A 13857-nucleotide genomic window follows, 5' to 3' on the forward strand; every position below is an offset into this window, starting at 1 on the left:
TATAGACAGAGGACAACACAAGAGTTACAAATTCTGACAATGGAATTTCTAATTTTTTTTTTATTTTCATCTTTGTGCCCATATTTCTTTTTCCTTTTCTATATCACAATGACATTGTAATGTGTTTTTTATTTTTTTTGGTCAGACCACTAGTAAAAGTGTAACTGGGAATTCTATCCAGTTTCTTTCAATCAATATCCCACATACAGTAATGTCTTTATTTGTACTTTTGAAATGGATATATGGCATACATAAGCATATGGCATACTGTTCAGTACAGTAACTGTCAACCAAAATGTTTACCTATTTGCTCGCGCACGAGCAGCTCCGTTTCCTCTCTGGAGACGCTTCTGTCTTTGTGCTTGCAAATTCCACCATGTAAATAGCAAATCCACCATGGCACAAGTGCAACTGGCTCTTAAAGGGAATGGGAGATGAATCTCTGATTGGTTCATTGCACGTTATTCCCAAAACACACCCATTACTCATTTAGAGAATAGGGACAACCCTTTTAGACCATGAGCCAGGGGCGCAGACCATTTTTACTGTCGTTAAACCAGCAAAAGTGGATGTGGACACGCCCTAAGTGCACCTGCGCCGTGCGCTTTAGACCTTGCGCTTAGATCGTTAAAATAGGGCCCCTAGTCATTAGTTCATCCTATAATTCATTAAATGCAAAATTGTAGATCCAGTTGTCATAAACTTTTAAACATATTTTCTACACATTTCTATTAGGCTTTGTGTAAATTTGCCGTGCATTGTGCAAGTGAATCTTGACTTAATGAAGAGAATATACATCAACCAATGACAAACCAGTTATAGACAGAGGACAACACAAGAGTTACGAATTCTGACAAGGTACTTTCCAATTTTTTTTATTTTCACCTTTGTGCCCATATTACTTTTTATTTTGTATATCACAATGACGTTGTAATGTATGTGTGTTTTTATTTATTTATTTATTTTTGTCAGACAACTACATTATAAATGTGTAACTGTGAATCCTATCCAGTCTCTTTCAATCAATATCCCACATATAGTAATGTGTAAATTTGTACTTTTGAAATGGATATATGGCATACATAAGAAGTGCAGCCTTCTGCATTTCAATACAGTAACTGTCATCTAAACTATTGCCATAGTTTACATCAGGTAATACTAACATAGTGCACTGATATATTGACAACATGACTAAGCATTTTGACTATCTGGTTTTGTGAACAATGACACAAGGACTTTTCATTCTGATGGCACTGATATGTTCATTGACATAAATTGACGTTCATTGTGTGGTGCTGTTCGTATGAATTGTTTTGAGAAATGCACATACTTCTTTGCAAATATTAAGAATGATTCGAGAAATGCACCAAAGCAGCCGAGAAAAACTGTAATAGTGGTGCATATCGAGGAACCTTTTTATATCTCAATCTGGCTCAATCATATGAAAACAACAGTATTTTAAAAAGCTTTTCAAATAAAATTACTCACGATTGAAAAATACTGTTGAATTTTTTTTATATTTTGTAAGGAATATCCAGTTGTTTTCCACAAAACCTTTCATTTAGAACCTACATGTGCTTTCTTTATGGAGAGATTTATAACACCCCACAGAGCCTTAGCAATACTGCTGAGAAGCCATTAATACACACAAATCAGTGTGACGACAAACAGCAGCATTTCTATTAAATATTCAAGTTAGCAGTTTTGCAAAGCAAGAGATGAAACGATAGCTCACAGAAATGTAAAAGGGCTAACAGCATTTGAGAAGTGGGAGATATATTCATGCCTTATTAATGTATGAAAGGCTATTTTCTCAATCATACACTCAGTTATTTTAATAAAAAAGAAAGAAAAACACATTCTATGGTTGCTTAGCTTTGGTTGTACAATTTTATCTCTTAATATATGCTTTAAAGTCCACCACCTTTCCATTCAAGTGCATTCAACAAGCTTTTAGTAGTGCTCTTAAGCTCTTAGTATGAATAAGTAAAGAGTTACTTAACTGTATTTGAAGTTTGTATACTTAAAATGATAAGTGATAATACACTAATTACTGTATATGTATTTTTCGGACTCAGTGTGAATTGCATATTTCTTTCATTATTTTTGGCTTTTCACTTTGAACTTTCCATTTTATTTTAAATATAGTCAAAGACTTGTGTCCCTAGAGTAATCAGCTACTGGAGGTGTTGTTATTCTTAGAAATATAAAATGAAGAATAATGCTAAATTGCCTACATATTCCTCAATTCTAATACCTAGTGCAGTAGGAGAGAGTAGGGAACAACCTAACACTTTTTGACTTTCTCAGTTTGTGTAAATCCACAAGGGGTTCAGATTATTTTTTTTATCCACAGTAATTTCACACTTGTCTAGTACAAATATGTTGCTTTCTTTCATAATTACAGTGTATACGTTTTTCTTTATTTACCTTCAAAAATGGAAGTGAAATGTGACAACATGCCCCGTAGGTGGGGTACATTGTAACATCTGAGGGGCACGTTGTAACATGACCATATAACAGCTTAAAATGTTACTTGATCTAATGAAAAAAATAATAATATGCAAGTCAAACTAAAATATTTTGTCAATAAAATAAAATTATTAACTTTTTCAAATAAAATAATGGCATTTTTTAAGAATTACAAATAATCTGATTTTGGAGTTTGACAATGAACACCCATGCTTGGTACGGCCCATAAACGAGCCAAAATGCTTTACATTTCTTGAAATAATAATTTCTGAACATGAAAGGGGTCATATGATGCGATTTAAGTTTTCCTTTATCTTTGGAGTGTTACAAGCTGATTGTGCATAGATAAGATTCCTGAAGTTCTGTCAGTCTTTTTTCACCTGTTTCTCGTAGTTTCTCATTAAAATGCATTAAAGCAAACAGTGTAAATTACATAGCTAATGTAATAGAATAGCATAATAATAATAATAGAATAGAATAGTGTAATAATAGCAGGGTACATTGTAACACAGTGTTACAACGTTCCCCATCTGAGCAACTGGAATTTAAAACTGGTTAGTGTCTTCTGCTAGTTAGCGAAGCATTAAAAAACTAAACTGATAAATAACAGATTGGAAATTAAAATAATAGCAGATTTTTCTCATTTTAAATGAATACTAAAAACTGAGATACAAAACTTAAGCCAGAAATGTATATTTACTATGTTAAAATAAATGTTCAGCGATATCTTCAAAAGATTTTAGAATTTTGGCACACTTTTTTCCTCTATATAGTGTTGATATGGCAATTAGGAAATATCGTAAATTTTGTTATTCTAGAACGTGTGGAAATATTTAAACCACGTGTGTTACAACTAACCCGTATTAGTTTGTGCCCCGCGCTCCCTTAAATGACAGTAGCATTAGCCTCCCTCACATTACAAATCAAATTGTGTAGGTTATTCTAAAAAAAATTTTTTTCTTATATTAAATAATTATCCTCCTCAGAAGGTGTTTTCTTAATAGAGTTAGATGCCCTTTACAATTGAGAACTTATTAGTACTCATGTGGCACCACATTAGCCAGCAGTAGCTGGTACCAAGGGAACAAGACTGAGTGAGCTAATAGAAAGAGCAAGATTTTCCAAAACAACTCTATAGAGTAACAATGAGAGTCCTCTAAGTCGGTCTACTTTCTTCTTTATCTCAGGAGACATAAAGAATAATTCTCCACCTCTTATCACTGCAGCCTGTCATATCTGATCTACCTGTTATTTCCACCGACAACAGATAGCAAAAATGAAAGGAATCTTTGGAATTGACAGTTGACTTCATTATAGTCCTCATGTACCCTTTGTCTGCAAACTTTTGTACTTTTAGAGACATGCATATAAATCAAAAGAGTATCATAACTCATGCAAAGCTCTTTGGGGTGAATTCAGCAGACTACCTCAATCTGTGCAGCATGCAAAACTGAACTGAGAATTCATTTTAAATTCAGGTAGTAAACAGGATGTTGAATTTGAATTTTAATGTAAAAAATTTCAAATAAATTGAAATTCAAATACAATGCAACATTTGAATGTTGACTTGACAGCCTTCTTTTATTGCCCATTAATGGATGGATGGATTGATAGCCTTAGAAATGTGATAGAATTTTTATTATATATATATATATATATATATATATATATAATATTATCATATTTAACTATATATTTTGTGTAGATATATATATATATATATATATAATATTATCATATTTAACTAAATAACTTGTGTAGACCAGGGTGGAAGAACATCATCCTACAATTTCTTTAAATTTAATAGCAGCCAATTCTGACTTAAAATGCATACAGCTCATGGTTTGTGTGTGGTTAGTGAATACCATTTTTTTTTCTACCATACATGCAGTAGTGACACAACTGTTGTTGTAAATTAGTCATTGTATTGTCTTCCAAAACTGTAGCTGCAGGAAACATGGGCCTTTTTTTTTTTGACACTGCAATGAATTTTCTTATATTGTCATATTTACTCATTCTTCAAGACCTTCATAAACTCTCTAGAGAAATAACTGTTATGGATGTCCCTTTCTGCACGAAGGAAATGATGAAGGTTTTTACTTCGGAGTAGTCATTGATTTGGTGTTATCTCACTGCTTCAGCCTAGCCACTTACAAATCCCTACTATGAAAACACACTTCCAACAATGAACACTTTGTGCAATATCATCAGTCTATTTTCAAATCCTACTAAATCATGTCCTGTCAGCTGGAACTGTCAACATAACTCAGCATAAATTCGCTCAATGTTCTTTCCCTCGTCACTAAATCTCTGGTTCTTCTCAACACAGATCCAATTAACTTGACTTAGTTTTTATAAATCAGTGCTGGCACAATTCATCAGCCTTCCCTTTCTCCATCCTCGCCATCATTAGATGTAGAAATCACAGTGAGAGCATGTCTGCCTGAGCACATCTTTATAAAGCTATTCATTATTTACAGGTAAACGGTGACATGACGACATTTCTTTTACATAGCCAGATTCTCTATCTCGGTCGACAGCTTAATACAGTGTATCTGCAACACTGTCAGGAAACTCTACATTGATCGAAGATCTGTCTAAGTAGCTGCCGCAGTAACCACATTCATTGTACGCTGGGCCTAATTCAGGCTCTTCGACACGGGGTCCGTGGTGGTACTACAGAGGGCCCGCCAATTATTTTTTGATCTTTAAGTATTTTTTTTTTAAAGAATGCAAAAATATGCAATAGAAAAAAAATATGACATTAAGTTAACTTCAACTAAAGCTAAAAGTTAAGAAGCTAACGTTTTAGTTTCATTGGTCCTCCCTCATTCTACGACTGTGTACTTCAATTATGTAAGGATCATAAAGTAAGTAAAAACAATAATATGATACTATACGCATGCACTTTAATCGCACAGTGATTGTTGTGTAGATATTTATTACTTCAGGAATTCTGTGGTAATTGGCAATATTTTGAGTGGTATTTTGACATTCTTTTGTTTACTGTGTGTGTGGGATTTCACTTATTCATTTATTTGAGTAATTAATGGAATCATTTCTTTACCATATCTTTGGCCTGGGATGTGTGTGGATTATAGTGGAGTGGAGGTGGAATTATTAATTTTGTTAAAATGTATTATCTCTACCTGCATCCTTACACTATATCATATTTGAATGTATTAGAAACAATATTATTTACAATTTTGTTGTGACATCTTCTGAAACTGCCATTACATTGTGCATTTTGTGGCAGTGTTATAATGGCATCAGATAGTAATGCCATGGTACATTTACAATGATACTGAATGATTAATATATTCATTCATGTCTATAAAAGACAAGGAAGTATCATGGTGCTTTTTGGTAGTGTGTAGTTGCTGTCTGGTTTAATACATTATTACAAAACACTCTCTGCCTCCAAAAGACACTCTTTCTACAGCAGCCAAAATCATCAACATACTTCAAGAGACAAAAGGTGTTTGCTAGTTCAATAATTTCTGTTGGGCCAAAAGTCTGGGCATTTCAAGTGGTTTTATAATTAAATTGGCTCTCTTAAGACAACTGAAGACCATGAATGACCTGAATGAACATGTTGACACGTGCAGAATGTTACAGTCCTTTCTAGTCCTCTTTGTGTAATATCATTTAACCCTAAAACTGGCAACGTATCCTGTGGGATACAAACATTTGAGAGGCTGTGGGGAGAGGCAGGGAAAGTGTAGGTCTCATTTCTTGGTTTCATGTTGAAAGGGTGTTTGTTGTGAATATTTAGATATATTGACTTTGTTCATACATTCTTTGTTTAGCTCATGGGCAGCATTTAAAGCTGCATGGCTGCCTGTAGTGGGAAATCTACTCACCCTCCTATAAAAGTTGATCTAGTTCACATATTTACACATGTTGGAGGGGACTTACCTGTTTAAAAAGCTGTTGTTCAGCATTAGCTTATTAGGTTTACATTGACATTTTATTAATTAAATGCTTACATTATTTGTAACCTGTCTCTAAATGTTTGCAACTCAGCCTGTTTAAAAAGCTGTTGTTCAGCATTAGCTTATTAGGTTTACATTGACATTTTATTAATGAAATGCTTACATTTTTTGTAATCTGTCTCTAAATGTTTGTATCTCAGGGGATACGTCACCCTTTTAGGGGTATAAATCAAGTGTTCTGTTTTCAGTTAATTTATATCCCCAAACTGGCAACGTATCCTGTGGGATACAAACATTAAAATCTAAATTAAAGTCATGTTTTTTTTTTTAATGATTAAGTTGTGTTATTTGTGTCCCAATAAGATGGAAAATAGCAATAAATAAATTTTCTGATGTCTCTTTATGGTCTTGCCATTTTTAGGGTTAAATAGCTTTTTTATATAAGTAAATAGAGTTTTCTGTTCAAGAATGGTGGATAACATCATTCATATTTCTGGTCTGAGTGGTGAGCTACTTTATGGTAACAGAATTCATTGCATAAACCCATCTAATCATTCACTGTGAACAATACGGTGGCCACATTTTTTCAAGGAGGTTGAAAGAGCAGCTGAGCTGACCCTGCGAAGTGCAGCCAAAGGCAAGTTCCACAGACTGATGCGGAGTGAGATGGACATTGGTAAGAGACCTGACAATGATGCCAAGTGGGTCTCTCCTTTTCTCCTGACCTGCTGTACATGAATTGTGCAGACTGCAGAGCCACAGAATTTCAGTTACCACGGAATGAAAATGTCAGCATGCTTTCATTTTAACCATGATAAGGCTTCTTATGTATCTTTAATAATGCTGCGCTACCAATGAGGTTTTTGCACATCTGAGGTTACCCTGAAACTTGATATGGATGATATTTCATGTCCCCATGAACATTTCTGTGGAGAGTTTGTAAGGTTTTTTTTTATTTTCTGTATAGCAGAATGCCTGCTGTTTGTTTCATTGATATCTCAATAATACGGAATGGACTCAAAGACAGTACATTAAAATTCTCAATATGTGCTACCAAAAGCCCACATTCCCTACATTCCCAGCACTATTATGATTATTTCTGGTTAATGGTGCAACTGAAGAGCAATTTAACAGAGAATTCCTGTTGCGCTTTAGCAGTGGAATTGGCTTTGGAGATAATATTGCCCTGAGCACAAACTGAATTTGAATAAATCCAACAGTTGGCTCCAGCTACAAACATCAAGAGTCATCAGGTCTCTGCCAACCTAAAACTAAAATCATAAAAATGTGTTTGTCAAAATAAAATATACTTTATATAATAAATAGAAATTAATCATAATAATAATAATTTCAGCTATTTGCAAATGCAACATTTCCATCTCATTTAGTTTAACCTGATTTACTAAAACTAAAATTTTGATATTTTATAAAAGCTATATAGACATATTAAGTAAATGAATAATGAAAACATCAAAATGATGAAAAATAATTCAAATTAAAATGGAAACGGAAAACATGAAAATAAAAACAATAGTCAATTAAAAATATAAAATGTTCTCTATGATACTAAAATAACTACTGTCTGCCTGATTAAAACAAATGCAAATACAGGGTTGCTCGAACAACAACAACAACATAATGACAAAAGCTTAGTCAATTTGTTGTAATTCTATGCCACTGAAAGTCAATTGATGAATCTATCAATGAAGATTAATATATCATTATCAAATGACCTACAGTAGCAATCCATCTGGGAAGGGAGGGACTTCATACTGTTTAGCCAGCAAGAGCTAGCAATTAGCCTATTTAGACTTATAAACATTACATAAACATGTCCATAAGTCAACCTTTTGTATGTCTGCTTCATACTTTAAACCATGGCAGAGACTCTAATTTTGTGTCATAGGAAAATAAATAAATAAATATATATATATATATATATACATACAGGGTTTGAAATTAACTTTTTCACTCACCAGCCAATTTGGCTACTAAATTTTTAAGTTACCGTCCATTCATAATTTCTACTAGCCGCATCACCAATTATAATGGGTTCTATAGTATTTTGTCACATCTGGTATAGACACGGTGCGAGTCTTCAGGCATTTTTTTTTTTTCGTTATTGCTTCAATGCAAAGGAAACCAGTGCGCCCGCCACGCCATTATTTGTGCCCTCAAGTTCCCCTGTGAATGTTTAGCTGTGTTATAGGGCCTTCAATTGGAGTAAGTAAATAAATAAATAAATGAGGACAAAAACAAATGTATATATATATATATATATATATATACAGTATATATATGAATGCTTCAAGAAACCTACCTGCAAAGCTACAGTATTGTTAAAAGTTTCGGCACTTGTGTAAAAATGCTGTAAAATGAGGATGCTGTCAAAAATAATGTAATAAATAGATTTTCTTTTATCAATTAACTTCTATTAACTAAATGAAATCAACATTCAGTGTGATCGGCCTTTGCGTTTAAAGCGGCTTTTGCCCTAGGTGCACTTGCTCATAGTTTTTTCAGGTAGCTTTGCAGGTAGGTCTCTTGAAGCATCTTACATTTTACATTTACATTTAATCATTTAGCAGACGCTTTTATCCAAAGCGACTTACAAATGAGGAGAACAATAGAAGCAATATATATATATATATATATATATACAGTATATATATGAATGCTTCAAGAAACCTACCTGCAAAGCTACAGTATTGTTAAAAGTTTCGGCACTTGTGTAAAAATGCTGTAAAATGAGGATGCTGTCAAAAATAATGTATAATGTATAATTTAAAATAAACATTTGGTGTGACCATCTTTTGCGTTTGAAGCAGCTTTTGGTTCTGCTCCAGGTACACTTGCACATAGTTTTTCTGGTAGCTTTGCAGGTAGATTTCTTGAAGCGTCTTGGAGACATTGCCACAGTTCTTTTGGATTTAGTCTTTCTCAGTTTCTTCAGTTTCTTTATGTCATTCCAGAAAGACTGGATGACGATGAGATCAGATCTCTGTGTGGAGCACTGGCTGTTGTCAGACTCCTTGAGCAAACAAAAATATCACTGGATTATTACAATTAATGGCAAAATTAATGTTTGGAAATGTAAAATGATATTTCCTACTGACACACTCCAGCAAAAGATAGAAATAACTGACTTAAAACCATTTTTAGCTGCTGAGAATACTAGTGTTCTAATCATTTTGGCCAGCAGTGTATATTAAAAAAATAAAGAATTTTACTACTGAGTTGCATTTACATTACATGTACATTTAAGTGTTTAGCAGACACTTTTATCCAAAGCAACTTATAAAAGAGGAGCAAAACCAGGTTGTCAAAGAGCAACTATATACATAATATACAGTCAGTGTTGCGGAAAGTTACTTTTAAAAGTAATGCATTACAATGTTGCATTACTCCATAAAAAGTAACTAATTGAGTTACTTTTTATGGGAAGTAATGCATTATGTTAATTTGCGTTACTTTTTTGTCACCTGGGCTGGGCTTACTTGTTTGTTTTTAATAACCAAAAACAAACCAACAAAAGTTAAATTCTTGGTCACTGTAAGAGCCCTTTCACACCCCTTGCGGCTTGTGCAAACAAAAGTCTCACTGGATTATTACAATTAATGGCAAAATGAATGTTTAGAAATGTAAACCGATATTTCCTACTGACACATTACAGCAAAAGATAGAAATTACTGACTTAAACCCATTTTTTTAGCTGGTGAAAACATTACTGTTCTAATCATTTTGGCCAACACTGTATGTCACAGCAGTTAAATCTGTGTCTGTATTGCACGTTCAACCCTTAACATCATTCATATTAACAGGTTAATAGTTTTCCCCAGAAGTATTATTATAGTATATAGTATTATTAACTAAACCTGCTAGATTTTAGTTGACTAAATCTACTGTATATTTAGTCGACTAAAAGTAGACTAAAAATAAACAATTCAGATGACTACAACTAAATGGCATTTTATTCAAAAGGCTATGACAATCAAAATCAAAACTTGCTGTCAAAATTAACACTGGATTTCTGTGTCTTTTTACAGAAAAACTTAGAAGTGATATACTGTATTTATGTTACAAGATGTCAAGCAAGAAACAGAAAGATCTTAGTTTAGGGACCAATTCTCACTATCAACTAGTTACTTATTAGCATGCATTAGGATGCATACATATTGGCTGTTTATTAGTACTTAAAAAGCACATATTAATGCTTTATTCTGCATTAACATATTCTACATCCCTTAATCCTACCCCATACCTAAACTTAACAACTACCTTACTATTAATAAGCAGCAAATTAGGAGTTTACTAAGGGAAAATTCAATTGGTCCCCAAACTGAAGTGTGACTTTTTATTTTTTTATTTTTTTTACCAAAGTTAATCATTTTAGCTGTGTGTGATGCTTGGGTCAAAGGTCAAAATATCTTGCATCAAAATTCCAAAATAGCACTTGCAGGGTTCTATTTGTGGTCTTATACAGACTGTAACACCTAAGGAGAAGGAGAAAATGTGAAATTACCCTACTGATGCATTGCTGCAGCTCAATTAGTCCTCTAGTTCCTATGGAACCTTTGTGGGGCTACAAATTATGGTCTTAGGTGCAATATGTTTCAAGGACAAAGGACAGATCAATTGGCTGTCTGGGAGTTGGAAATCACACAGCCGACACAGAAGCCGTGTGGTGCCGAGTGCATTATAAACCCGGAAGCTGTAAGGCGCCAGATTATAGAAGCCCTTGGGACATGTCCCGAAGGTGTTGTTAGCTGATTATCCAATTAAATTAATTCAACAGCACATATTTAAACAATAGCGAGGCACTTTGAATCATGCCTCATAAGTGTTTAAAAGTCAAGGTTGAGACTCATTTTTTTGACATACAGTCTTAGGTTATTTTCAACTTCCAGCAACCCAGAAACGTGGCTCCATATGACACAATTAATGTTTCTTACCTCAAGGTACACCACCCAGGGCATAACTAATGTGGCCACGAGAAGATCTGCCACCGCCAGGCTGACAATGAGGTAATTAGTGGTGGTCTGCAGCGCTTTCTCTCGGGAGACTGTCATACACACCAACACATTGCCGAAGACAATGACAAAGATGAGGAGAGTCAGGAGCATGGCATAGTAGTTATACTGATGCTTGGCCTCACAGATTGTGCTGTTGAGGGCCCCGGTCCCGTTGTCATAATAAGTGTCATTGTAGGGATACTCCGTGAGGAAATCCATGTGCTGTGGCCAGGGAAGAAGCCTGAAACTGAGAGACATAATTCACTGTCAGTGAAGCTGCAAACATGGAATGAAACCAAGCAGTAGTATGCCAACACAAAGGAAAATGTTATTGATCAGAGGTTGCTCTATCATATCTCAGCAGAGTTTTCGGTTATGTTTCATTTATATCAGACGTGTGTAATTTATAGCCCATGTTCATCATCAAATGGAACGAAAATTAGGATTGTTTTCAAACAGCTTTCCCAAACACTCCTGAAGTCTTAAGTGTGAGATATTGAATTGATCATTCTCACTTTTTTCTTGCAATTCTGAGTTTATATCTTACAATTCATTCATTTTCTCAACTCAAAATTGTGAAATTTAAAAATAGTTTATATTATGCGATGTAGGTTCATAATTCTGCAATTCTGCTTTTTTCAGTTTCTGCCACAGAATAAAAAATAGGGTTACACTTTATTTTGATAGTCCACTACTAACTAGTCCATTCTACTAACTACAAGTAACTTTGCAACTACATGCCAACTAATTCTCATTAATTTGCAACTACATGTCTACTAACTCTCAGAGTAGACTGTTAGGTTAGGTTTAGGGTTAGTAGAATAAGTTATATACTTGCAAAGATTCTTATAGTCAGTATATTGTATGTTGTGGACCCATCAAAATAAAGTGTTAGAAGATATTAAGCAGTCTACTAATACTCTAATGACTGCTGGATGACGTGTAGTCACAAAGTTACACTGTTAGTAGAATGTCTAAAGTGGACAATCAAAATAAAGTGTTACTAAAAATAGCAATTGCTTCTTTTTATCTTACAATTTAGAATTTATTTCTCACAATTCTGAGTTTTTAAAGTTGCAATTACCTTTCTTCATTTAAGAAGTTTTAGTTTATATACGGTTCACATCTCAGACTTTTAATAGCATCCATAATAGCATCATAGCATTTCAAGTTTGTGATGTTGTCAAAAACCCTGAAAAAAAGGAGGCATGATATTTCTGGAGTCTTTTTCTCAGGACAAAAATGAGAAACAAAAGTCTTCATTTGCATTTAATTTCACTGTGTCTAGGATAAATAACTGAGATATTAAAGAGATCTCATTTATGTTTTTTTCCCTTTCTACTGGAATCTCTGTTTAAACCGTGGAATGGGAGCAGAACTAAACTTAACAGAATTAATGGATTAAACAGTTGTTTAATGAGAGGTCATTTATATTCACACAAAATATTTTGTGACTGTATGAGGACAGATTCAAATTGATACAGTAACAAAAGAGGCGAGACGCTGAGGAAAAGAAAATTAATGAGAACAGGGAATCATGAGCACTCTTGCACACTGTGGGTGACACTGAGCATTGTAAATGAACAATCGGTACAATTACAGCATTCACCTTACACTCACACAATCACACTCATCTTCATTTCCTATGTATAATATTTGAGACACACATTACAGAAAATATCTTCTATCCTTTCTCCAATTTCTCCTCTAAGCTCCATAACATTGGACAGCTGCTGAAACATGATTGATTTTTCTGTGTGAATAGTGGCATAATAGCCGTCTTGTATTGATTTTGAATTTACACAGCAAGATCTATTCCTGCTTGAATAAAAAAATCAACATCTCAAACCAACAGGAAATAGCAGCGAGGCTGAGAATATAAGCTACTAAAGCTTAGGGACAATTATCATATATATTAAAAATATATAATATGTATTAAAATAATGTTTGAATTCCTCCATGAAATAAAAATATAGAATTTTCTTAGTATGTCTGGGGCTAATTATCAAAAGGGAAATTACGGTTGTCATAAGTATTTACATCTAAGTATTTATAAAGTCAGAAATTCAATTAAACAAATTCTTGCTTTCTCTAGCAGTTATTTTGTATGTTGGTTTTAAAAAATCTAGTTCTTAAACTAGCAAATGTAAATGTACTAGTAAATTTCTGTAGATTCTTTGCTCAAATCTAAATATAAAATTACAGTATCGTCTTATTTTGCTATCGAATTAAGAAACATGAACACAATAAAACACTAGTATACATTAGAAAAGAGACAACTATATAATAAAGGATTTTAACTGTAAAGTTTTAAGGACAATTTTCACTAATATGAGGAAAAATTAATCCATCACAATTTCTCTCTCTCTCGCTATATATATATATATATATATATATATATATATATGTGTGTGTGTGTGTGCACATATTTTATACGA

At 33.5% G+C, this 13857-nt stretch overlaps 1 protein-coding gene across 1 annotated transcript in view; it reads right to left on the bottom strand.

The window, feature by feature from the left end:
- The window catches only part of LOC107691748 (D(2)-like dopamine receptor), a 76225-nt gene that overhangs the window by 17515 nt on the left and 44853 nt on the right, over nucleotides 1-13857 (bottom strand). The window contains exon 2 of the mRNA XM_016490551.1: nucleotides 11360-11666. Coding sequence (XP_016346037.1) covers nucleotides 11360-11638 — 279 coding nt within the window. The 5' untranslated portion in view covers nucleotides 11639-11666. The remainder of the gene's footprint in view (nucleotides 1-11359; nucleotides 11667-13857) is intronic.

The sequence above is a fragment of the Sinocyclocheilus anshuiensis genome, unplaced genomic scaffold (genome assembly GCF_001515605.1).
Source record: "Sinocyclocheilus anshuiensis isolate Anshui unplaced genomic scaffold, SAMN03320099.WGS_v1.1 scaffold246, whole genome shotgun sequence".
Classification (NCBI taxonomy): domain Eukaryota; kingdom Metazoa; phylum Chordata; class Actinopteri; order Cypriniformes; family Cyprinidae; genus Sinocyclocheilus; species Sinocyclocheilus anshuiensis.